The 24,998-nt window shown below is 35.5% G+C and overlaps 1 protein-coding gene across 1 annotated transcript; it reads right to left on the bottom strand.

Moving 5' to 3' along the window:
• Positions 1 to 23,640: 23,640 nt before the first annotated feature.
• LOC131155851 (secreted RxLR effector protein 161-like) lies at positions 23,641 to 24,174 on the bottom strand. The gene has a single exon (XM_058109297.1). The coding sequence runs from the start codon at positions 24,172 to 24,174 to the stop codon at positions 23,641 to 23,643; it is 534 nt and encodes a 177-aa protein (XP_057965280.1).
• Between the last annotated feature and the right edge of the window lie 824 nt (positions 24,175 to 24,998).

The following is a 24,998-nucleotide window of genomic DNA, read 5'->3' on the forward strand; positions in this document are numbered from 1 at the left end:
AGATCATTTTGTAGTTCATCATAAGATGGCATACCCTCATCATTGGATTCACTAGATGAATTGCTTCAAGAATTACCTAAGGGTTTGGATAAGGAACTTTCCTCATTTTCTCAAGCCATAAAGCATGTATAAGTAACCTCTTGGTCACTTGATTCAATTTCAGAACTACTTGTACTCATCATGTCCCAAGTAGTGGCTTTCATGACCTTTTTATTTTTCTTTTTAGACTCTTTCTTGAATAGTGGACATTCCGGTTTTAAATGTCCAGCTTTATTGCAATTATAGCATGTAGGAGTTTTATTTTTAGTTTCTTTTTGCTGATTTTTTCTTTTGATTCATCTGATTCAGATTTTTGATTTCTTCTCTTGAATTTGTTTCTCCTTCTTAGTATCCTTGCTAGCTTTTTAGATATGAAGACTTCTTCATCTTTATCCATTTCACTACTTGAGTTTTCTTTTAAGGCTTTAAAGGCTATTTTTTCTTGGGCTTTGGTTTTCCCACTCTTTTTATTCATTACCATTTCGTATGTGAGGAGAGAACCTATAATTCATCTAAGGATGTATTTTTCATATTTCTACCTTCCGTGATAACAGTAGCCTCTGGTTCCCACATGGAGGGAAGGCCTCTTAGAATTTTTCTTATCATCTCATAAGTAGTGTAAGTTTTTCCTAAGACATTTAGGGAATTGATTATGTGAGTGAACCTAGTAAACATATTTGTAATTGATTCATTCAGGTTCATCTTAAAGGCTTCATACTCGCTTGTGAGCATATCAACCCTATTATCTCTAACATCTATTGTTCCTTCATAAGTAACTTCTAACTTATCCCATATTTCCTTAGCTGATTTACAAGCCATTACTCGATTAAATTCATTAGCATCCAAGGCACAATATAAAGCATTTATAGCACTTGAATTTGTTTGGAGCATTTTATAATCTTGATCGGTCATATCTTTCTTCTCTTTTCGGATTTGTTTTCCATCTACTATCTTAGTAGGAATTTGATCTCCATCTATAACAACTTCCCATACTTTCCAATTCATTGTTTGGAGACAGATTTGCATTCTCTTTTTCCAAAACGTGTAGTTCAAACCACAAAAGATAGGAGGCCTAGTTGACGATTGTCCCTCTTCAAAGGGAGCTACGCCTATGTGAGCCATTAGGATCTTTCTATAGTTACTTGTTAAGAATTACTATAACTCGCTCTGATACCAATTGAAATTAGGAATAGCTTCCCAAGAGAGGGGGGGTGAATTGGCTTTTAAAAATTTCTTTTAACTTCTTTTAAGAATCCTTAACTTCCTTAAACACTTAACCAATTCTTTAACTTGTTTATTTAATTTCACCAATCATATAAGAACTTAGTTCTTTTATCCAATCAATGACACAATTAAACAACCAATCAATTAAACATAATCTTCAAACCAAACAATCAATTTAATTGCCAAGTTCAAGTTAAACATCAAACAACCAAATCAAGATATAAAGTATTTAGCACTTTGGTAATATAAGATCTTGAGATTGTTTGTTTGTTTATATAAGCCCCGTGATTATGAATTTGAAAACCTTGTGAAGAATATAATTTAATATTCAACAATCCTTTCACAAACACAATAAAGCTTTTGTAGTCAGCCCTAGATATAAATTTTAATCAAGCCCTGTATATATGGATTTGCTTAATATGATGTTCAATACAACATTCAATCACTCTTTCCAAATATTCAAAATTCAAATAAACTTTCAGTTAATTTATCTTTGAGTGTTTAACCAAGAAACGTACTCCCGTATGGTTTCTGCAAGATATGGTTTCACCAACGTACTCACTTTTGGTTTTAGCAACCCAAATCAAAATTAATCTTTAAGTTTACTTGATTTCCAAATTTGATTTTCAATTTAAATCATCTACGCAATTTAAATATGTACTGAAAATAAAGAATAGGGAAAGAGAGAGTGAGACGGAGATTTTTACGAGGTTCAGCTTATACCTAGCCTATGTCCTCGCCCTTGGCAAACCACCAAAGGATTACTAAACTTGTTCCATTGACGGGTGGAACAAACCTTTACAATGCTCCTTGGTTAAGGCTAGAGCCCGCCTTCTCCAAACGATATCCCCTCGTCCGGTCACTCTTTACATAGGTTAGAGCCCGCCTCTCTAAGCAATATCTCTTTGCTTAGCTAACGATCCAAACAACCCTTGGAATCGTCAATCTATAATAAATGAATCAAATATTTGTGTACAAATAATTTTCTCCTAAAAGAGCTGATTAGTACAACAATTCAGAACTATATACTTCAAAGTAAATAACAATATGAATATTCAAATTGAAGCTCAAGGAAGTATATCACCAATTTAATTCTTTCAATGAATGAAAGATTTCAGAATTGTAGCACAAACTTGGTGAGTAAAATCAACAAGAGCTCAGTAAGCTTCGTGCAAGTTGAGATCAAGAGAGAGCCTTGAAAATTTGAGAGCAATTTGAGAGAGATTTTGAATTTTTTTCTGAATTTGAATTCTTGATCTATTTGATTCAATCATCTTTGAGGCTTATTTATAGACTTTAAAAGGTGAGTAAATTGGTCCCCAAGTGTGTTGAAATATCCCCAAGATTCCATAAATTTCATGCTATAAATAACCCCATTTAAAAATTTGATCGTTATGAGAAAAATCAGAATAGCCACGTGGCAGTCGCCTGCCCCAAACCTCCAGTCGCCTACCATGTTTATTTTAAAGGAATAGTAGGGGCAGTAGCTTGGCAATCACCTGCCAGAACAAAGGCAGTCGCCTGCCATGTTTACGCAGTCTACTGGTTGCACACATGTTGCTGTCAGTTTCGGGCACCCTTCTGTTTTTTTGTCATAACTTTTTCTGTATAGCTCCAAATTTGATGATCTTGGTTTCAAATGAAAGATAAGAAAAAAATACTACAACTTTCAAGTTGAACACTTTTTAAAATAAATAGTGTTTGATAGAAAAAAATACATCTCAATGCACATGTATAAAAATTAACAGCATTTTGAAAATCCTCTTTTTGATGCTTTTCATTCCAAAAATGATTCTAACATTTTTGAAATAATTTTTGACCTTATAAAAATATTTTTCAAGTATGTTTAAAGGTATCTAGGTCCAATAAATTAACCTAATATGCTCGTGGTGATTGCTTTAGCCCGTACAACGCTCACTGCAATTTGCACACCACTCCATTCTTTGAAGATGCTGTATAACTAGGAGGAACATCCATATAAACCTCTTCTTGGAGATCACCGTTGAGAAAAGAATTCTTTACATAAAATTGATGCAAAGGCCAATCAAGATTTGCAGCACGAGACAATAATACCCTAACTGTATTTAACTTGGCTACAGGTGAGAAAGTCTCCTGATAATCGACACCATATGTTTGCGTATATCCCTTTGCTACCAGTCGTGCTTTGTACCGTTCAATAAATCCATCTGCTTTGTGTTTAATGGAGAACACCCATTTGCACCCCACAGTTCGTTTTCCTTCAAGTAATGGAACAAGAGTCCATGTATCATTTTTTAGTAGTGCCTCCATTTCTTCCTTAATAGCTCGGGTCCATCTTGGATTTTCCAATGCCTTATGAACACTGATAGGAATTTGACATATGGAGAGTTCTTGTGCAAATTTCTTAAGAAGTTCAGAGAGTTCCTTGGTGGATACATAGTTAGCAATTGGATACCTCGACCTTCGTTCTTCAATATCTGGAGAGTATCTATTAGGTGGCTTGCCACGATTGTACCTGTGAGGTAAGACATAACCCACAAAAGCATCTATATCATCGGTATGTAAGGGTGTAATAACATTACGTACCTCAGAAGTATTCTCAAGAGATGATTCAGCTAGCACTTCAGAGGGAGGGGATATAGGTTTAGTCTCAAATGCTGTATGCTCTGCAGTAGGATATGTCTTAGCTTCACAATTCACAATGCCTAAGTTATCATTCAGTCCATCCTGCCCCTCATGTTCACGTCGCCCCTCATTTGGTGCCTCATGTTGGAACCAATTCAACTCTTCATTATGTATCCCCCCCTGAAGAGGAGAAGTAGGTGCTGAAGAGGAAAAAAACATATCAATCTCCAAGAATTGGACATCCATAGTCACATAGAGTCTACGGGTGGTAGGATCATAGCACCAGTACCCTTTTTGATGGACGCCATATGTAACCACTTGACCCTTTATACGGACTAGTACCGTTAATCCAAATACAAAATAGTTGTACCTGTTCAAGATACCTAGACAACCCGCCCTAAATAGGGACATACACGTATAAACAATGCATAATTACAATGTAAATGTCGCGGAAAAATGTAAACATTCATTGGGATTTCTACTAGACTTATACCAGAGCTTACTATTACATTCACAATTACATAAATCCAGACCTAGCACATATTCTGCTATTACAACCCCAAAAAGATACTCCAATTGCGTTCAATATACATATAGTCCACTTACATAAGCTACCAACAAAAACAATTTCCAATTCCCTTAAGCAACTAGGACCAACGACTAGATGGACCTGAAAACAAAGGTTGTATAATGGGGTGAGACACTTCTCAGTAAGGAAGAAAATATTACAATAGCGTGTGACCACATACGCATATTTTCATAAAAACCCATATATATAACATTTCTTTATAACATTGTAACATATGAGATTTATTTGCACATTCTAGTATTTAAATCATGCATATGGATACTAGAACAACTACCAGTTTGGTATGACAAGTTTTCCTGTTTACCCCCGTGGCTCGGGTTGTGCACTGTTACCTCTGACAATGTCCTGTTCGTGTAGACACTGCCAAGCATCTATCTATAGTCCGACTGCCCCTTCGTCTATAATTTCACCAACAATTACAACTCCACACAAGCCGACGATTTTAAGTACCCACACTGATCCCTCATGTGTGGTTGCACTGTACTGCCAGCATCGGAATTGTGCTTATAGTAGTTTAGAATATTTTTCAACCCCATCACTAAAGTTTTTTTTCAACTTATTTTGATAGCAAGTTGTCGTTCCAGTATCATATATACAATTTATAACAAAACATGATAACCTGTGCAATTTTAGTATTTTCAAAAACTCATATATCCATATTTAGTATAAACCGACACACACCTTCTCGGTTTACCCTTTTTTGCATAATTAGCACGGTATATAACTGACATATGTTTTTCAACATTTTCCAGTATAACAATTTGGAACTCCGTTCCTATAATCCATATCAATAATATTAAATGTTCACAAATTCATTTTCATCCACATGTCAACACTAATTTAAACAAAAATATGCTATATAGTTGATTACGCACCGAAACTGCGTAATTAGACGTTTAACCCGAGCTTTACGATTTATATTTTTAATTAAATATCTAAAATTGTCCAATATTTTAATAAAATTCCAAAATCATCATTCTTGAACTTTATTGCACTATTTATGAAGTTTTGGTAATTTTTTGTCGCAGGAAAATTCCCGAGAATCAAAACCGACACCTGTTCGTATTTTGTACATAACTTTTCCGTCCGAGCTTCGATTGAGATGATTCAAATTTATGAAGAAAGAGGAAAGGATTATCTATAACTTTTGAGTTTTTAGTTTTGTGAGATATAGGCTCCAAAAGAGTCAAATGTGCGATGAATAGAGAATGAAAAAAATGAAAAAATATAGCAATTCGGGTTTCCTATTCGGGTCTAGGGCTTTCCCCCCTATCCTATTTAACCCTTCTCTTTCTCTTCCTACGTAGGCAGCCCCCATGGCTCCCCATTCTCCTCTTTTCCTTCTTCTTCTTCTTCTTTCGTTTGTTTTTTTTGTTCTTTTCAATTTTGCTTCTCTCCCCTTGTCTCTCTTCATTCCCTTTGTCTTTCCTCCCTCACTCTCCCCCTTTCCTTTGTTTCTCTTGGCCTCCTCTGCCCTCTTGCAGTACGGCCAGCCTCCTCCACCATCTTCAGCAGTCCCCAAGCACAGCAGAACACTAGCCGACTCCATAGCAGGACCACCAAAGCGCAGCAGCAACTTCACGGCTCCGTGGATTTGTTTCTCTCTCTCTCTCTTTTCCTTTCTTTCTTTTTTTTATTTACTTTTCTTTGAATCTTGGAATATTGAAGAAATTTTAGTTTTTTTTAATGTTATTGGAGTTTTCTTTCTTTTTGTTTAAGTTGAGTAATGTTGAGTATTTCATTATTGTTAAATTAATCTCTTTGTTTATCTAATTGATAGTTATTTTAATTTAGCATTCTTAATTAAATTCAGATATTTTTTTTTGTCAAAACTCGATTTAGTTAGGGTCTATGATTAGTAAAGGTTGTGTTTTTATTGTGTTCCGTTATTGTTTATGTCTTTTAAATTTCCGTTGAATTCATGTTTGCATTTAAATTGTGAGTCTTGATTTGATCTCTTAATTGTGCTAAAGGTTCGATTTTTAGTAGGTTCGGTTTTTTTTTAGTATGTGTCTAGTTTAGTTTCCATTGTGTTTTTTTAATTCCATGTTCTAGGTTGCCATTTTTATTTGACGCGTGTCCCAGTGTTTCCTTAAGTAGACTAGGGTTTTTATTATTGTTATTTTAATTCCATGTTTAAAGCTTCCATTTTTAGTTAGTATGATCTAGTGTTTCCTTAAGTAGACTAGGGTTTTCATTATTGTTATTTAATTCTGTGCGTGATAGTTTTAGGACTTTAATTTGTGTTTTCATTTAAATCTCCACAATCTTGAAAACCCGAATCTGAACTGAGTTCAGTACCTTTTTAATTTCGATTGGAAGAAAGTAAAATCTGAGATTAAAACGCATTCCCTGAGGAGACGATCTAGCCCTTGGGCTTAATATTACACGATAGAACTCCTATACTTGGGATAACTTTCGAGCTGCTCATTTTTCGAGTGAGTCAATAGTATATAATATAATAAACACCATTTAAATAAAAATTTGGGATTCAGGCATCTCCTACATACATAATAATATAAATAAAGAAGTTTTGAAACATTTGGAGACTATACGCCAAAGTCCATATTTTTACCAAAAAACTGAAAAATTGTAAAATCGTAAAACCAACATATCTACTGAGTGAAAGTTAACAAATAAGTGGTTAAATCAAACATATAAGCATAACCTAACTTTTTAGGGGTTTAGTTTTTTTCAAAACTATTGTTGTAAACAAATTCCTCTTACCTTAAACTTGAAATGAAACTATGTATGAAAACTGTTCAAACCGACAACCCGGGATCCTCGAAACCTAAAAACCACATAACATAACCTTACTATTATTTCGACTACTATCCAAACATTCAATCGAAATTGAAATCAGATCCTTACCTCGATTTTTGGAAAAACTTGAAAATCCCTAAAATAATGATCTGATCCGCTAAAGTTGTAGAACTTCCTCCTCTGATCCACACAAGAACTTCCTTTTTTAGAAATAGACGTCGAGCGGCGAAGAATCTTAGAAAGAGAGAGAGGATTTTCGCTGGTTTAGAGAGAGAGAGTGAGAGAGAGCTTGGAGAGAAACTTAGCCTTTAAGCAACCACAATGGATATTTATAGAGCCTTTGACCGAGTCAAACTCATCGACGAGGTGGCGCCTTCGTCGATGAATCCACCATACAGCTCGTCGACAAAGCCATTCCTTTGTTGCCGAGCCCAATTCAGATATTTTCTCCGACCCGTTTGGTATTTCCTTGTTGACAACACTCTGAATTCCCTCGACAAGGCTTTGAAGGACTTTGTCGACAAGTGTGACCCTTTTGTCGACGAACCCAGCTTATACGGGTTTGGGTCTCTACAGTCTCCCCTCCTAATAAAAATTTCGTCCTCGAAATTTACTAACTGTTGCTAAATATAATATTTTCTTATAATTCCACTCTATAAGAGAGTCGACAGCCACCTACAAAGCGACTTCAGCCCAAATTCATTACATATCCTCACATATGGCGGAGGGATACCGTGGTTACACAAAAGATACTTCGGAAGATTACATACATAAACAAAACTCTCACAAAGACCATGCCATTTAATCTAAACCACTTATACTGCTATACGTACTTATGTACAATAAAAATAACTACGAATACTTCTGGCGTATTTCAGACTCTAATTCCCATGAAACCTCTTCCATTGTATGGTTACACCATAATACCTTCGCGAGAGGTATTTCCTTAGTCTGTAATTGCTGAACCTTCCAATCCAATACCTGCACTGGTACTTCCTCATACGATAAGGCATCACTGATCTCAAGAGGTTCGTAGCTCAGTACATGTGAAGGATTCGGTACGTACTTCCTCAATATAGACACGTGAAATACATCATGGACTCTGGATAATGCTAGAGGTAGAGCCGCTCGATAAGCAACTGAACCTATCCTTTCAAGGATCTCAAAAGGCCCGATATAACAAGGACTTAGCCCTTCTTCCCGAACCTCATCACCCCTTTCATTGGAGTGATCCTTAGGAATACCATATCTCCTACCTCAAATTCCAACTCTCATTAACGAGTATCAACATAACTCTTCTATCGACTCTGAGCTGCCTTGATTCTTTCCCTGATCAACTCGACCTTTGTAGAGGTCTGCTAAACAAATTCTGGACCCAATTTCTACCGCTCACCTACCTGATCTCAGTACAACGGATATCGACACCGATGACTATACAAAGTCTTATAAGGTGCCATCTCTATGCTAGCCTCGTAACTGTTGTTATATGCAAACTCAACAAGTGGTAGATATTGTATCCAACTATCACTGAAATCTAGTACACAAGCCCGCAACATATCCTCTAACGTCTGAATAGTCCTCTCCGACTGTCCATCCATATGTGGGTGAAAAGACGTACTGAATGTTAGTTGTGATCCCAAGGCATCCTGTAGAATTTTCCAGAAACGAGATGTAAAATGTGGATCCCGATCTGAAACTATAGAAACAGGAACACCATGGAGTTGTACAATCTCCTGCACGTGTAACTCTGCCAGCCTATTCAGAGAATAGTTGAGTCTGATTGGAATGAAATGTGTAGTCTTCATTAGCCGATCTACCACAACCCATATAGCATTCTGCCCATGCACTGCCGCAGGTAATACTATCACAAAATCCATCGAAATGTGCTCCCAGTTCCACTCAGGGATGTCAAGTGGTTGAAGTGGTCCTGCTGGCCTCTGATGTTTTGCTTTGTTCCACTGACATGTCATGCATTGCTCTACAAAACAGGCAATCTCTCTTTTCATGTTGGACCACTAGAAAGATTCCCTCAAATCCTAGTACATTTTTGTACTACCAGGATATACAGTGTAGAGTGAACGATATGCCTCTTCCAGAATGACCCGTTTAATCACGACATCATTCGGTACACAAACCCTGCCACAAAATCTCAATATCCCATCACCAGAGATACTAAAATCTGGCTTCAACCCCTTCTGAACTCCTTCTATAACCTCAACCAACTTAGGATCATCCTTCTGCAATACACGGATCCTCTCTTGTAAAGTTGGTTGTACCACCAAGCTAGCAAGGATAGCCTGATGGTTTCCTTCCACCACCTCCAAATTCAACCTTTCAAGGTTCATACAGATCTGATGCTGAACCTCCACTGCTAATACTAATGCATCCACAGACTTCCGACTCAAAGCATCAGCTACCACATTAGCCTTTCCTGGGTCTAATAATACAGTCGTAGTCTTTAATCAACTCAAACCACCTATGCTGTCTCATGTTGAGCTCCTTCTAGGTAAAAAAGTATTTAAGACTTTTATAGTCGATAAAAATCTCACACCTTTCATTGTGCAAGTAGTGCCTCCAAATTTTTAGTGCAAACACTACCACTGCTAATTCCATATCATGCGTGGGGTAGTTCTTCTCGTATTCTTTGAGTTGACGAGAAGCATAAGCAACTACTTTGCCCTACTGCATTAGAACACAACCAAGACCCTTTTTCGAAGCGTCACTATAAATAATAAAGCCACCATCACTGGATGGAAGAGTCAGAATATGAGCAGTGACCATTCGTTGTTTCAGCTCCTGGAAATTCAGCTCGCACTACTCCATCCAATCATACCTTACATTTTTCCACGCGAGTCTCGTCAAATTACCTGCTAAACTAGAGAACCCTTCTACAAACCGACGGTAGTAACCAGTAAGATCCAGAAAACTTCTGACCTCCTGAACATTCTTCGGTCTCGCCCAGTTCACTACTGCTTCAATCTTACTTGGGTCCACTAATACACCTTCTTTAGACACTACGTGCCCTTAAAATGCAATCTGTTACAGCCAGAAATCGTACTTCTTTAGTTTAGCATATAATCTCTTATCTCTAAGCATTTGCAACACCAGCTTCAAATGAACTTCATCCTCTGCAGCACTCCTAGAATACACTAGGATATCATCGATAAATACCACGACGAACTGGTATAGATATTCATGGAAGACCCTGTTCATCAAATCCATAAATGTTGCAGGTGCATTAGTCAAACCCAAAGGAATAACTATAAATTCAAAATGGCCATACCGGGTTCGAAATGCGGTTTTCGGGACGTCCTCCGCTTTCACCTTCAACTGGTGATACACAGACCGTAAGTCAATCTTGGAGAAGACCTGCATGCCCTGGAGCTGATCAAACAAATCATCAATCCTGGGTAGTGGATATTTTTTCTTTACCGTTACCTTGTTAAGTTCTCTTTAATCGATGCACATTCTCATCAACCCATCATTCTTCTTCACAAATAACACCGGTGCTCCCTAGGGAGAAACATTAGGTCGAATATACCCTTTGTCTAGCAGCTCCTGAAGCCATTCTTTAAGTCTCTCAATTTAGATGGGGCCATGCGATATAGAGCATTCGATATCGGTGCCGTACTTGGAGCTAATTCTATGGCAAATTCCGCTTTACAGTCTGGAGGTAAACCTGGCAAGTCCTTTGGAAATACGTTAGGGAGCTCGCGCACTACTGCGATCATCTCTAGACCCCATTCTTCTACTGGCGTGTCTTTCACAAACTTTAGATACCCCCGACACCCTTTCAGGAGTAGCCTTCTAGTTTTCATAGCAGAAAGGATCCGTGGTGCAGAACGCACACACGACCCCAAAAACTAGAATTTCTGCTTTCCTAGTGATCTGAACAATACTTCTTTCCTGTGGCAATCGATACTAGAATAACTGGACGACAACCAGTCCATCCCAAAGATGATATCAAAGCCAAACATGTCATACACCACAAGGTCAACTGGTAGCATCCTCCCCTGAATTTCAACTAGGAAGTCACGGACTGCACTGCTACACCCGACCGCAGACCCGGATGGTGTAGCTACTACCAGTTCATAATCTAGTAATCAAGCCTCTAATCCACACAGTTTAACAAATCCACGAGAAATAAAAGAACGTGTTGCCCCAAATTCAAATAATACAATAGCTTTATGAGAAAGCATATAAATGATACCTGTGACCGCATCGCCAGCATTCTTAGCATCGGCTGGAGTCAGAGAATACACCCTATCCTGCGCTGTACCCCCTTGCCGACCACCATGTTGTGCCTAAGCATTTCCTCTGTATGGATGCTGTGGGATTCTTCTATTTCTTTGCACACGACAGTCTCTCATCTAATGCCTTTGTCTACCACACCCCATATAAGCCCCTGTAGACAACCAACACTGCCCAGTGTGTTTCTTACCACACAACGAGCAACTTTGAACACGTGCGATGTTCTGGGACATACTACCATTTTCTTTTTCCAGCTACCCTGTCATGTCCTCGACGAAGAACTAGGAAGCACTGGCCTCTACTTCGGGACCTGAACCTCTGCTTCCTCTAGCAAACTCTCCTCTGCCACAGTGGCTTTGTCAACCAATGTAGCAAAGTCCTGCAACTGCAAGATCGTTGTCTGCCTACAAATTTGCTTCCTCAACCCCCTCTAAAACTTCCATGCCTTCTTTGCTTCATCTAGTATCATGAATGGAGCAAATCGGGATAGCTCCTAGAATTTGGCAGCGTACTGCTGCACTGTCAACGACTCCTGCATTAGATTCATAAATTCCCCCATCTTTGTGTTTTTGATCGTGGCTGAAAAATATAGTTTAAAGAAGAGCTCTTTGAATCGAGCCCACGTCAACGCTACTGGTATCAGTCAGTGCTCCTCCATCTTCTTTATAGACACCCACCATCTCTCAGCCTCCCCTGCCAACTTGAACATGGCGAAGGTGACGTTTTGCCTCTATGTGCAGTTCAAAACATCCAGGAATTTCTCGATCTTTTGGATCCAATTCTCAGCATGAACTGGATCTGCACTTCCTACGAACACCGCAGGCTTCAACCTGGTGAGCTGATCAATGGAGCATCCCATCTCAGATGTGAAATGGTCTTGCCCCCTATTTGTTTGCATCACCTCAGCCATAAGCTGCTGTGTGAAATTCCATAATACACTCGTAGAGTCACTACCAGCCTCATGGTCAGCACCCTCACTACTACTGCTTCCTATGTTGGCAGTAATGTCCCTAGATTCCATCTTGAAAGACAAAAAATGAAAATCCATTAGAAGGGTAAAAACCTAAATTTCGGCTAATACTATTTTACTATAGACTCCCCTAAAATCATATTTTCAATATTGACGTACTCCATTAATTTAACATCATCATTCTAACTCAAATCCTGCCCTTCTACTTGGAAACAACACCATCAATAGATTGCCGTGATTTTCTGAACCCTTCAAATGATCCAAAAAAACATAGAAGTCTACCAAAGGAATTCTATCTCCAAGCATACAAAACAAAACTTGAGGTCTTATCCATGTCCTATACTCTAGTATATTATAGACTATAGAACTAGAAAATTCTTAATTCTGAACATATCCCTGACCAGGCAGCATGATTTAAATCACACTTCCCACTGGTTAAGGGCTCTGATACCAACTATAATGACTCGACCCATTATACGGACCAACACCGTTAACTCAAATACAAAATACCTGTACCTTTTCAAGATACCTAGACAACCCGCCCTAAATAGGGACATATGAGGATAAACCATGTATAATTACAATGTAAATGTCATGAAAAAATATAAACATTCATTGGGATTTCTACTAGACTTATACAAAAGCTTACTATTACATCCACAATTACATAAATCCCGACCTAGCACATATTCTGCTATTACAACCCAAAAAAGATACTCCAACTACGTTCAATATACATATAGACAACTTAAGTAAGCTACCACCAAAAACGATTTCCAATTCCTTTAAGCAACTTGGACCGACGACCAGATGGACCTGAAAACAAAGGTTATATAATGGGATGAGACACTTCTCAGCAAGGAAGAAGATATTACAACAGTGTGTGACCACATACGCATATTTCCATAAAAACCGATATATATATATATATATATATATGTAACATTTCTTTATAACATTGTAACATATGAGATTTATTTGCACATTCTAGTATTTAAATCATGCATATGGATATTAGAACAACTACCAGCTTGGTATGACAAGTTTGCCTGTTTACCCCCGTGGCTCGGGTTGTGCACTGATACCTCTAATAATGTCCTGTTCGTGCCGACATTGCCGAGCATCTATCTATAGTCCGATTGCCCCCTGGTCTATTATTTCCCTAGCAATTACAACTCCACGAAAGCCTACTATCTCAAGTACCCACATTGATCCCTCATGTGTGGTTGCACTGTACTGCCAAAATCATAACCGTGCTTATAATAGTTTAGAGTATTTTTCAACCCCATCACTGAAATTTTTTTTCAACTTCTTTTGGTAGCAAGCTGTGGTTCCAGTATCATATATACAATTTATAACAAAACATGATAACCTATGTGATTCTAGTATTTTCAAAAACTCATATATCCATATTTGGTATAAACCGGCACATACCCTCTCGGTTTATCCTTTTTGCATAATTAGCACAGTATATAACCGACACCTGTATTTCAACATTTTCCAGTAGAACAATTTTGAACTCCGTTCCCATAATCCATATCAATAATATCAAATGTTCACAAGTTCATTTTCATCCACATGTCACACTAATTTAAACAAAAATCCGCTATATAGTATATAATATAATAAACACCATTTAAATAAAAATAAGGGATTAAGACATCTCCTCCATACATAATAATACAAATAAAGAAGTTTTGAAACATTTGGAGACTATGCGTCAAAATCCATATTTTTACCAAAAACTGAAAAATCGTAAAATCATAAAACCGACATTTCTACTCGGTGGAAGTTAGCAAATAAGCGGTTAAATCATACATATAAGCATAACATAAGTTTTTTAGAGGTTTAGTTTTTTAAAAAAATACTATTGTAAACAAATTCCCCTTACTTTAAACTCGAAACGAAACTACGTACGAAAAGGTTCAAACCGACAACCCCGAGATCCTCAAAACCTAAAAACTATAGAACATAACCTTACTATAATTTTGATTACTATCCAAATATTCAATCGTAATCGAAATTAAATCCTTTCCTCAATTTTTGGGAAAACCCAAAAATCCCCAAAACAATGATCCGATCTGTTAAAGTTGTAGAACTTCCTCCTTTGATCCATGCAAGAACTTCCATTTTTAGAAACAGACGTCCAACGACGAAGAATCTTAGAGAGAGAGAGAGGATTTTCTCTAGTTAAGAGAGAGAGAGAGAGAGAGAGAGAGAGAGAGAGAGAGAGAGAGAGAGAGAGAGAGAGCTTGGAGAGAAACTTAGTCTTTAAGCAACCACAATGGATATTTATAGAGCGTTTGACCAAATCAAACTCATCCACGAGGTGGAGCCTTCATTGATGAATCCACCACAGAACTCATCAACGAAGCCATTCCTTCATCACCGAGCCCAATTCGGATATTTTCTCTAACCCGCTCGGCATTTCCTCGTCAACGATGCTCTGAATTTCGTCAACAAGGCTCTAAAGGACTTCGTCAACAAACGTGACCCCTTCTTCGACAAACCCAGCTTATATAGGTTTGGGTCTCTACACCATAGCCTAAAAACAAACACCGACATGCACACGAATCAAGTTTAGTATGCTGGTTCTTGTGGAGATACACATAGGCAACACACCCAAAGACACGAGGAGGAAGCATCAGTGCGGTAGGTAGTGACACATAAGTAGAAAGACATTGGAGTGGTGTCTTAAAGGGTAAAACCTTGGAAGGCATTCAGTTGAGAAGATGGAAAGCAGTGGAGACGACATCGGTCCAAAAACGTTTGGGCATATGAGCACCAAGAAGCAAAGCACGGGAAGTCTCAAGAACATGTCTATTCTTCCTCTCGGCAAAACCATTCTGTTGAGGAATTTGTGCGCATGAAGTTTCATGAATTAAACCATGTTAAGTAAAGTACGCTTTAAGGTGCTTATTGACATATTCACCACCATAATCAAAGCGGAGAACCTTCATGGTGGCACTGTACTGAGTACTAACCATAGCATGGAATGTTTCAAACACACTGAGAACCTCATCTTTGTGTTTCATTAGGTAGAGCCATGTCATACGAGTACAATCATCCACAAAAATCACAAACCAACGAAAGTCAGACATATTAGTAATAGGTGAGGGCCCTTATACATAAGAGTGAATTAACGTAAATAGAATGTCACTTTTATTCATGCTTAAAGGATAAGTAGCTCGATGGCTTTTAGCAAAAATACAAGTGTCACATTTCAAATCTGGAGTCTGTAAATGCTTAAACAAATCAGGAAAAACATGCTTCAAATAAGGAAAAGATGGGTGTCTCAAGCGTCGATGCCACAACCAAAGTAGTGTCGCTTTATTGGCATGTGGATGGTTCATGTGATTGGCCTGGCTGATACTGAAGTCTTCCAAATAATATAATCCCTCCCTCTTAGTACTATGTCCAATTATCTCCTTGGTGAGAATATCTTGAATAAGATAGAAATTGGGATAAATAAGCACAACACACCCAAGGTTTGTAGTAAGCTGACTTATAGACAACAATTTATAGGATAAAGACGGAACAAGTAAAGTATTAGATAAATGCAGGGATGGAGATAAAGTCACAGAACCAACACCATTGACTGGTGAGATAACACCATTTGCATTGGCTATGCTGGTGCGTCGCGGAAGAGAGGTATGAGAGAAGTCTGAGGCAGCAAAATTCATATGGTCAATGGCCCCTAAGTTAAGAAGCCATGCACTACAGTCTGCATCTCGGTGGGAGGTAGCAAGAGCAAGACCAGGGATACCTAAGTTCAAATTAGGAGGAGCATTCGTGGATGTTGTAGCTGGTTGTATAACAGAGAGATGAGGCTCTGCAAAATCAACAATAGTTGTGCCTGAATTTCCATTGGTTCCAGTTCCAACATGACGTTTACAGGCTTGAAGGTCATGCCACCAATCAGAGTACCCATGCAATTTAAAATAGGTTTAACGTGTGTGCTTCTGGTTTCCACAATGAGAACATTTTTTCGTATTAGTGGAATTTTGGGGCTTGGAAGATTTACCAGGGGCAGAGGTGCCTAACGTAAGTGCTTTTGAGGCCAAGACAGTACCCTGGAGCCCATCGGGGTCATGGGTAGTCATAACCTGCTGTCAAATAGCCTCCCGTCTAACATGCGCATACGCTTGTTCGAAAGTAGGAAATGGTTTCATTTGCAAAACATCAGCTCGTATTTTGTCTAGATGATCGTCAAGACCATCCAGAAACACATAAACATGGTCTTCGTGGATGATCTGATTATAGTGCTGAATATCAACAGAGCATTCCAAAGGATTTGGCCGGTGGAAATCAATTTCACACCATAAACCCTGCAACTTAGTATAATATTTTTGCAGCAAGCCAGCGGCTTGCTTCAGCCATGTCATACGGCATCGAAGATCATACACTTGTGATGTGTCACTACCATAAAAGAAGGTAGTGGCAATGGAATCCCAAACCGCCTTTACCGTAGGAAACTGAATAAAATTGCCAATCAAGGACGAATCCATGGAAGAAATTAACCAACCTTTAACAATGGCGTTATCGGTGCACCACTTACGAAAGGAGGGATTAGTGGATAGCAGCTGGGGAAGGTCGCCTTTAATGTACCCTAGTTTATTCTTGCTAGAGATATACATCTCGACAACCTGGGACCCCAGTGCATAGTTGGAAGCATCCAACTTAATGCCGATCGGAGCAGCGGATGTTTCAGTGGTGATGGTCGGGGTCCGAGTACTATTCAAAACCTCGGTCATCCTTGTAGTCAATTCAAGGATAGAATCAGAGAGATTGGACGTGTTGCTAGAAGAGTTCAGATCATCAGAGTCTGCCATGAATGGAGGTATGGTTAGGATGCAATACAGGAAGCCAGAACTCGTTTGGCTCTAATACCATGTAAAAAATTTGTCTTCTGTATTTTGCACCTTCCCTCCCCCCCCCCCCCCGGCACTTTTTTTTTCAACTGTCTGTTCTCTTTTTCATACACAAAAACCTTAAATTTGCTATACATTTTTTTCATCTCATAGACTCAAGCTAACCTCCCTTATTTACGAGATGTTACAAATTTCAAATGCCTCAAATCTCTCTTGGTTGTTTACAATAACAGCTCACGCCAACACAACTACATCGTTTTGAAGTGTGCAATTATATATATACTAATCTACAATTTTGGATAACGAGTGTTTTTTTTTTGGCTGGGGGAGAGGAGAGGGTGGTGCTAGGGGGGGGGGGGACTGGATATTTACAGCATATACAAGCCATTAGCAAAACACAAACCACTGGATATTTACAGCAATAAAGGGAGCCACTGTAGAGTCTTATGAAGTTCTTCCCCAAACCTTAATCCAAGAAAAAGCCAAAGCTTTCTCTGAACATCTTTGTGCTAATCAAAACACAGCGATGAACAAAATCCAGGATGGCCTCCAATACCTATCTTTTGTAGTTCTTTCGACCTCCATGCCTGCAGCCTAAAATGGTCACCGTCTACAATCTACATTACTCTAGGTTAGAATGTTATCATATTAGTTTTCATTTGTAAATAACTGTTTTTGAGGTGGGTTCGTCTGAAGCTGACGATGCTGCACTGAATCCTCTGCTCAAATTAAGATTCAATGCTTAAATAATTGAATGGCAAACACAAAGAAATGTCTGAAGAAGTGTTGGGAACTTGGAGAAATCGAGTCATCGGGTTTTAATCAGGGCCGGCTCTTCACAATATGACGCCTTAGGCGAATGATTTAATCAAGGACCCTTAATATTTTGTTTAATTTTTATTTTTATTTAAAATTTTTCTAACTTTTTGAGATGCAAAATCACTAATTAAAGTTTTATATTCAAGATTTTCAAGTATTTCTTTTTCTATTGATAACATAGTGAATCCATTTAATCTTTCTTGTGACATAGTTGATTGCAAATAATTTTTTATAAGTTTAAGTTTTGAAAAACTTCTTTCTGCAGCAGCTACTATCACAGGTATCGATAATAAAATTCTATAAGTAATAAATGCATTTGGAAAACAATCTACCTTTTTTATAAAGTTCAATGTTTCAATTGGTATACTCATTTCTTCCAAACTTTCTTTTAAAATTCTCAATTCTGAAAATAAATCAAAACCATTAATATCTGAATGTGTTCCACATTTTAAAATATTCTCAAGTGTCAAACATTTTTGTTTCAAATTATTCTCATCTAATGATTTTAATATTTTTAAATGATATAAAAAACCAAAAATATTCTTATATGTTTTAAATTGTTCAAATCTACTCTCAAATGAAATAATAGCTTAATCTATTATGTATAAGAAAAAATTAATCTTAAAAGATTCTTCAGCTGAGTGTGTTGTATCATCATTAGCATTCTCATCAACTTATTTTTTTCTATTTATTACACGTTTTTTACGAAATATTTGTTCAATATTCATTTCAAGTGCAATCTCTTTTGTTAAAATCATAGAAGATATAAATCCATTCTCCCTATAATTTTTTAGAAAAACAATAAGACCTTTTAATTGATTAATGGCGATATCAATACACATATCTTTTGATTGTAAATTTTTACTAACACAATTAATAGCAAATAGTATGTCATACCAAATAATCATTCCTAATAAGAATTCAAAATTTTCCATTTCATAAGTTGCTATACAATAAGATTCACTCTTTGTTTTTGGATCATCACTAGTTTTTTCTAATTGAAGTAAAGCATCTCTTATTTGAGAAATTTGAAACCTTATTGTTTTAACACTCTCTATTCGACTTTCCCAACGTGTTTGTGATAATGATTTTACAGTTAAATTTGGTACATATTCGGTTAAAATTTTTTATCATTTCGTAGAAGAAGAAAATAATGTATATATTCGTTGTACTACTCCAAAAAAGGTTATAACTTTATAACAACAATTAGCCATATCACACAGTACTAGATTAAGACTATGACAACTACACGAAGTATAAAATGCTCTAGGATTTATATCTAATAGTCTCTTTTGTACACCTTATTGTTACCTTTCATATTAGATCCATTATCATATCCTCGCCCTCTTATATTCTCAATACCAAGTTCAAATTTTTGTATGACATTTATCAATACATATCATCTACTTTTAGAAATTCTATAAAATGTTCTTCTATTTGAATTGGACTTGTAGAAAGATTCAAATATCGTATTATTAAAGACATTTGTTCTTGATGACTTACATCCGGAGTGCAATCGAGTATGATTGAATAATATTTTGTTTCATTGATTTGCTTCATAATTTTATTTTTAATATTAAGAGTTAATAAATTTATCAATTCATTTTGCATATTATGACCAAGATAATGATTATGAATTTCACCATGTTGAAAACTTCGAATATGTTCTTTCATTATTGGATCAAATTCTGCTATCATTTCAATTAAACTTAAAAAAATTCCATTATTCTCTTGATAAATTCATTCATTTTTCCCATGAAATGTCAAATTATTTTTTGTAAGAGTTTTCACTACATAAATAATTCTTAATAATACTTTTTTCCAGTGTTTTTTTTTTTTTTATTAATTTGTTCTTCTATATTTTTATCAATTGTTGTATTTTTTAACAAACTTAACTCTAAATTAGGCCAATTATTTATATTGAAAATATGTTCTTCACTAATTTCGTGACTTTTAAACTTAGTATTAAAATTTTTTCAATTTTTACACCCTTCATTAGCTAGTTGTTGGTTATTTAATTTTTGGCCAAATAACTTACAACAAAAACAAAATACTCTATCTAAATCTTTAGAATATATAAGCCATTTTCTATCATGTTTCTCTCCATTTGATAATTTTCGAATATAATATATATTTGAAAAATGTCTTGAATTTTTATCTTTTGGAAAAATTAAATCATTATCCCTAATAGGACCTTTTTCAACTAGAAAATTTCGAAATTTGGTATCTATATTTTCCCAATATATTGGATCATAAATATTATCATCATTATTTATTTATTTTTCTTCTATATTGTTAAAATGTCTTTTAAAAGAAATATCATTAGTGAACATTTTCTGTATATCAATGTTATCTTTATCACTATTATTATTATTATTATTATTATTATTATTATTATTATTAGATTCTAATTTCATCTCTGGAATTGATTGCTCATTTCTTGGAGGATTTTCATCTTGCTCATTCATATTTTACTTAGAATTAAAAATAAATTTATCAAGAGCTCCCTTTTGAGATGACACTAATTATTCTATTTTTTTTCTTTGTTTTTCATATCCGGATTCATATTTTCTCGTTGACATAATTAAATTTCAAAATTAACACTAACTATAAATTGACAAATTATGTAAACAAATAAAAATAAATTTAATAAATCTATAGAAATAGTAGATTGAAACAATATAACCTGATTATTATTATTATTGCAAATCGATCGGCGAGCGAGACTTTAGAGATATCGGATTCTTACCGGATACAACGCTCTAACCTCAAAGCTTCCAAAATCTAAGAAAAAATAGAAAAAAAAAAAAAATTTAGAGTGAAAATAATATATAAACATTGAAATCAAAATTAGAATTGATGAAAATTACAGAGAATCGGAGGCCTAAAGATAATGAACACAATAGTCGGAGCAAAAATCATAGAGAGACCAAGCGATGAGAGTGAGAGAGTGTGAGAGATGAAAAAAAATTTTTAGATAGACTAAGAGAGAGAGAGAGAGAGATGAGAGTAATAGATAATTTGAAATACAATAAAGTTGTTAGTTGGGAAGTATAAGACTTGAAAAAAAATAAAATAAATTATATTTATTTTATATTTTAAAATATAATTTCATTTATTTGTTAGTTGGGAAGTGAATTATGAGAATAGAGCATAATAAATAATATTAATATTATTTAATTTAAAAAAATTTTGGGACCAAAAAACTATATTATTATATTAAGAAAAAATTTAGGGGCCTTAGGTGGGCGCCTCAATTGGCTAAAGGCAGAGCTGCCCCTGCTCATGGTACAATATGGGGAGGCTAATATGTCAAAGTGGACACTCAATGTATGTTGAGATTTTTATGTTTGGTATTAACTATCAACGTGACACAATAATCTAATGTTTGGAAATGTTTTTGATTTAAATCCGTATAGATTTGGATAAAAAGTAATATAAAATTATATTAATTTTTTTTAAAAAAATTATTTAAATTCAAATTCAAAATAAAAAAGTATTGATTTATGAAATTTTACATGAGAGTATTGTGAGGGTCCTCTTTGGAGTCATAATTTTATTTTTATGTGTAGGGTGAACTTGAACAGGAGTGCAGAGGGAGTGTGTTGGATCCAAGGCTGAATGTACGTGGACATGTAAGCTCAACTGTGGGAATTTGAAGAGCATCATCAGTGACGCAAAAGTTTCCATGACGACATTAATCTTTTGTACAGTACTTAATGTATGGGGACGAGGAAATGGCAGATGTGAGCTCGTCTGGCGGCTTGATTTTCTTCCAGGTCTGCTGGTTATTGTCTTCGATTTGATCTTCCTTAGCTTTTTTCTTCTTTCGGGAACATGAAATTTGAATGATGAATGGCAACTTTTTGGGTAACTTACATCATAGGATCTCCAGGTTTTGTACTTCATCACTTTCAATTTCATTTATGATGAAAATGAAATTTTAGAAATGAAAATGGAACTTTACAAATCAAATGCCATGAAACTTTGAGGAAAAATTTTGACTAGACTGAAAAAAAATAAAAATAAGGAGAAGGTTTATTCTTCATTATATTTTCTTTTTACACAACTAAAAAAATAAGAATTTGTTCTAATATTATTAAAATTAAGAAAAATTAAATGTTAATGATGAGTACAATTGAAATTTTATTTTAATGATTTGGTATTTATATATTTTTTAATTTCTTCTCTTCTCTTTTTTTTTTTTTTTTGATAATTAGGCATGAAAAAAAATAAATTCTCTCATATTTTTCTTTCCTTTTTTATAATACTTTCTAAGTTTCAAATGGGGCTTATAGGTCTTGGGGTCATTGATGCATGATGCTTCATTAGATGTTATAATTGAAAGCATAATTTCAAAAACTACAGACCAACAATTGTTTACAAGCGGAAGAGAACAGTGATTTGACCTCCAGCCATAATTGCTCAAGTTTTCAAGAAAGGAATTTGAAATAAGAAAGAAAACTATGAGAAATAGAAAAAGAGATTTGAGGATTATCTTTACTCTCACTGTGTTTAAGAAGAGTAAAAGAAGTAGGATTTTTGGCTAGTTCTATATCACCGTAAGCCAATGTGTGACTTAATGATTAATTATAGACTCTATTTATAGACTGGTCAAGACCCCATCCACTGAGAGATTTCCTCTCACATTTCCTACCATCAAGGGATTATGAGCTTTCAAAATCTCTCATTTGATTTTCAAATCAGATTCAAATCTTCCATTTCAAATCTGATTCAAATCTTCCATTTGAATTTCAAGCCGATTACTTAATCTTAGGAGACTTAGTTTTAGTATATCAAGTAGTTTCTATAAAATTTCATCTCCCATATTTTATTTTTTGAATAAAATAATAATTATAATAATTTAGATAATAGTATTTTCAAATAAAACAAGATGTGTTATGTGTGCCACCAAAAAAGGAAACATGCACGCTAACATTCTCCCACTTGGCTCACATGATGCATTTTGAAAACCTTATGGGATGAGAAGTTCAAAACTAAATATGGCCACAAAACTACTTTAACTTTTATAGAAAGATAATACATGAATCATAACAGTTTTGTTTTTTTCTTTATCTAGTAAATAATTCCTTCCATGTATCACAATGTACGATCTTTCTTAATAAAACTTTATGTGCTAACTCTTTATGCATGATTTTTTATAAGTCATTGCGAGTCTCATGTCCCAGTGGACAATTTTAGGAATAGATACTATATGTGCACAAATAAATTCATTTTATCGACAATTAAATAAGAAATCAAGAACAAAGTGTACTAATCAATCCCATGTTTTCCACATGTTTTGTAAACACTTTGATTGAGAGCCCTTTTGTCAAAGGGTTTGCCACCATTAAATTAATACTTATATGTTCAATGCTCACTTCTTGTTCTTTAATTCTTTCTATGATAGCAAGGTACTTTATGTCGATGTGTTTACTTCTGCTCCCACTCTTGTTGTTCTTTGAAAAAAACATTGTTGCCGAGTTATCACAGTAAATCCTTAATGACTTTTATATTGAATTCACAATTTGAAACCCTGTGATAAAATTCTTTAACCATTTGGCTTGTGAAGTTGCTTCAAAGCATGCTATAAACTCTGCCTCCATAGTAGACGATGCAATTATTGTCTGTTTGATGCTCTTCCAAGATATAGCACCACCTGCTAACATAAAGACATATCCTGAAGTGGATTTCTTTGAAACTTGACATCCGGCAAAATCCAAATCTGTATATACAACCACTTCTAGATCGTCTACATGCTTATAAGTAAGCATGTAATCCTTGGTTCCTTGTAAATATCTCATAACCTTTTTGGCAGGTTTCCAATGATCCATTCCAGGATTACTTTGATATCTGCCAAGCATTCCTACTGCAAATGCTATGTCTGGTCTTATACAGACTTGTGCATACATCAAACTGCCAACTGCAGATGCATACGGAATGTTTTCCATTTCTTCCTTTTCCAATATATTTTTCAGACACTGACTTAAGTTGAATTTGTTACCCTTCAAAATGGGTGTTGCATTCAGCTTACATTCATTCATCCTAAATTTCTCAAGAACTTTTCAATGTAGGCCTTATGAGATAGTCCTAATGTCCTTTGAGACCTATCTCTGTGAATTTCTATGCCAATGACATAAGAGGCTTCACCTAAATCCTTCATTTCAAAATTCTTAGAGAGAAATTGTTTCGTGTCATATAACAGTCTCAAATCATTGGTTGCAAGTAGGACGTCATCCACATATAGGACTAAGAAAATACTACTGATCTTGAGGTATATGCAATTATCCACAATGTTCTCCGTAAAACCAAATGAAGTAATAACGTCATGAAACTTTAGATACCATTGTCGAGAGGCTTGCTTTAGTCCATATGTTGACTTCTTTAATTTGCAAACCAACTTACTGCCTTGATTAGAACAAAATCCTTGAGGTTCTTTCATATATACATCTTCAAGATCCCCATTTAAAAATGTTGTTTTCACATCCATCTGATATACCTCTAAATCAAAATGAGCTACAAGAGCCATGATTATTCTAAATGAGTCTTTCTAAATATTACCTTAGTGTCACATAACTAATTTGGAACCACTACTTAATAACGGAAAAGAAAAGTCATGTGAAGGTCATCTATTGGATTAGCATGTGTAGAATCCACCATTCCTCTTCTATGGGTCTCTACTGGTAGGATTACATCTATTTGAATTTAACTCAAAACACTTAGGACACACACACACACACACACACAGACATGTATATGTGTTATATATTCAAATTTTCAATATAAGACAACTTAAAAATACGTGAAATTTTACAACAACTTTTCAATTATTTATTATGACTAGTAGAACATTATCTTTTTTTATTTT

The sequence above is a fragment of the Malania oleifera genome, chromosome 5, assembly GCF_029873635.1.
Source record: "Malania oleifera isolate guangnan ecotype guangnan chromosome 5, ASM2987363v1, whole genome shotgun sequence".
In the NCBI taxonomy this organism is placed as follows: Eukaryota; Viridiplantae; Streptophyta; class Magnoliopsida; order Santalales; family Ximeniaceae; genus Malania; species Malania oleifera.

Excerpts from the sequence above, each read along its gene's own strand:
- LOC131155851 (XM_058109297.1), bottom strand. The coding sequence starts at position 24,174 with ATGAATGAATGTAAGCTGAATGCAACACCCATTTTGAAGGGTAACAAA.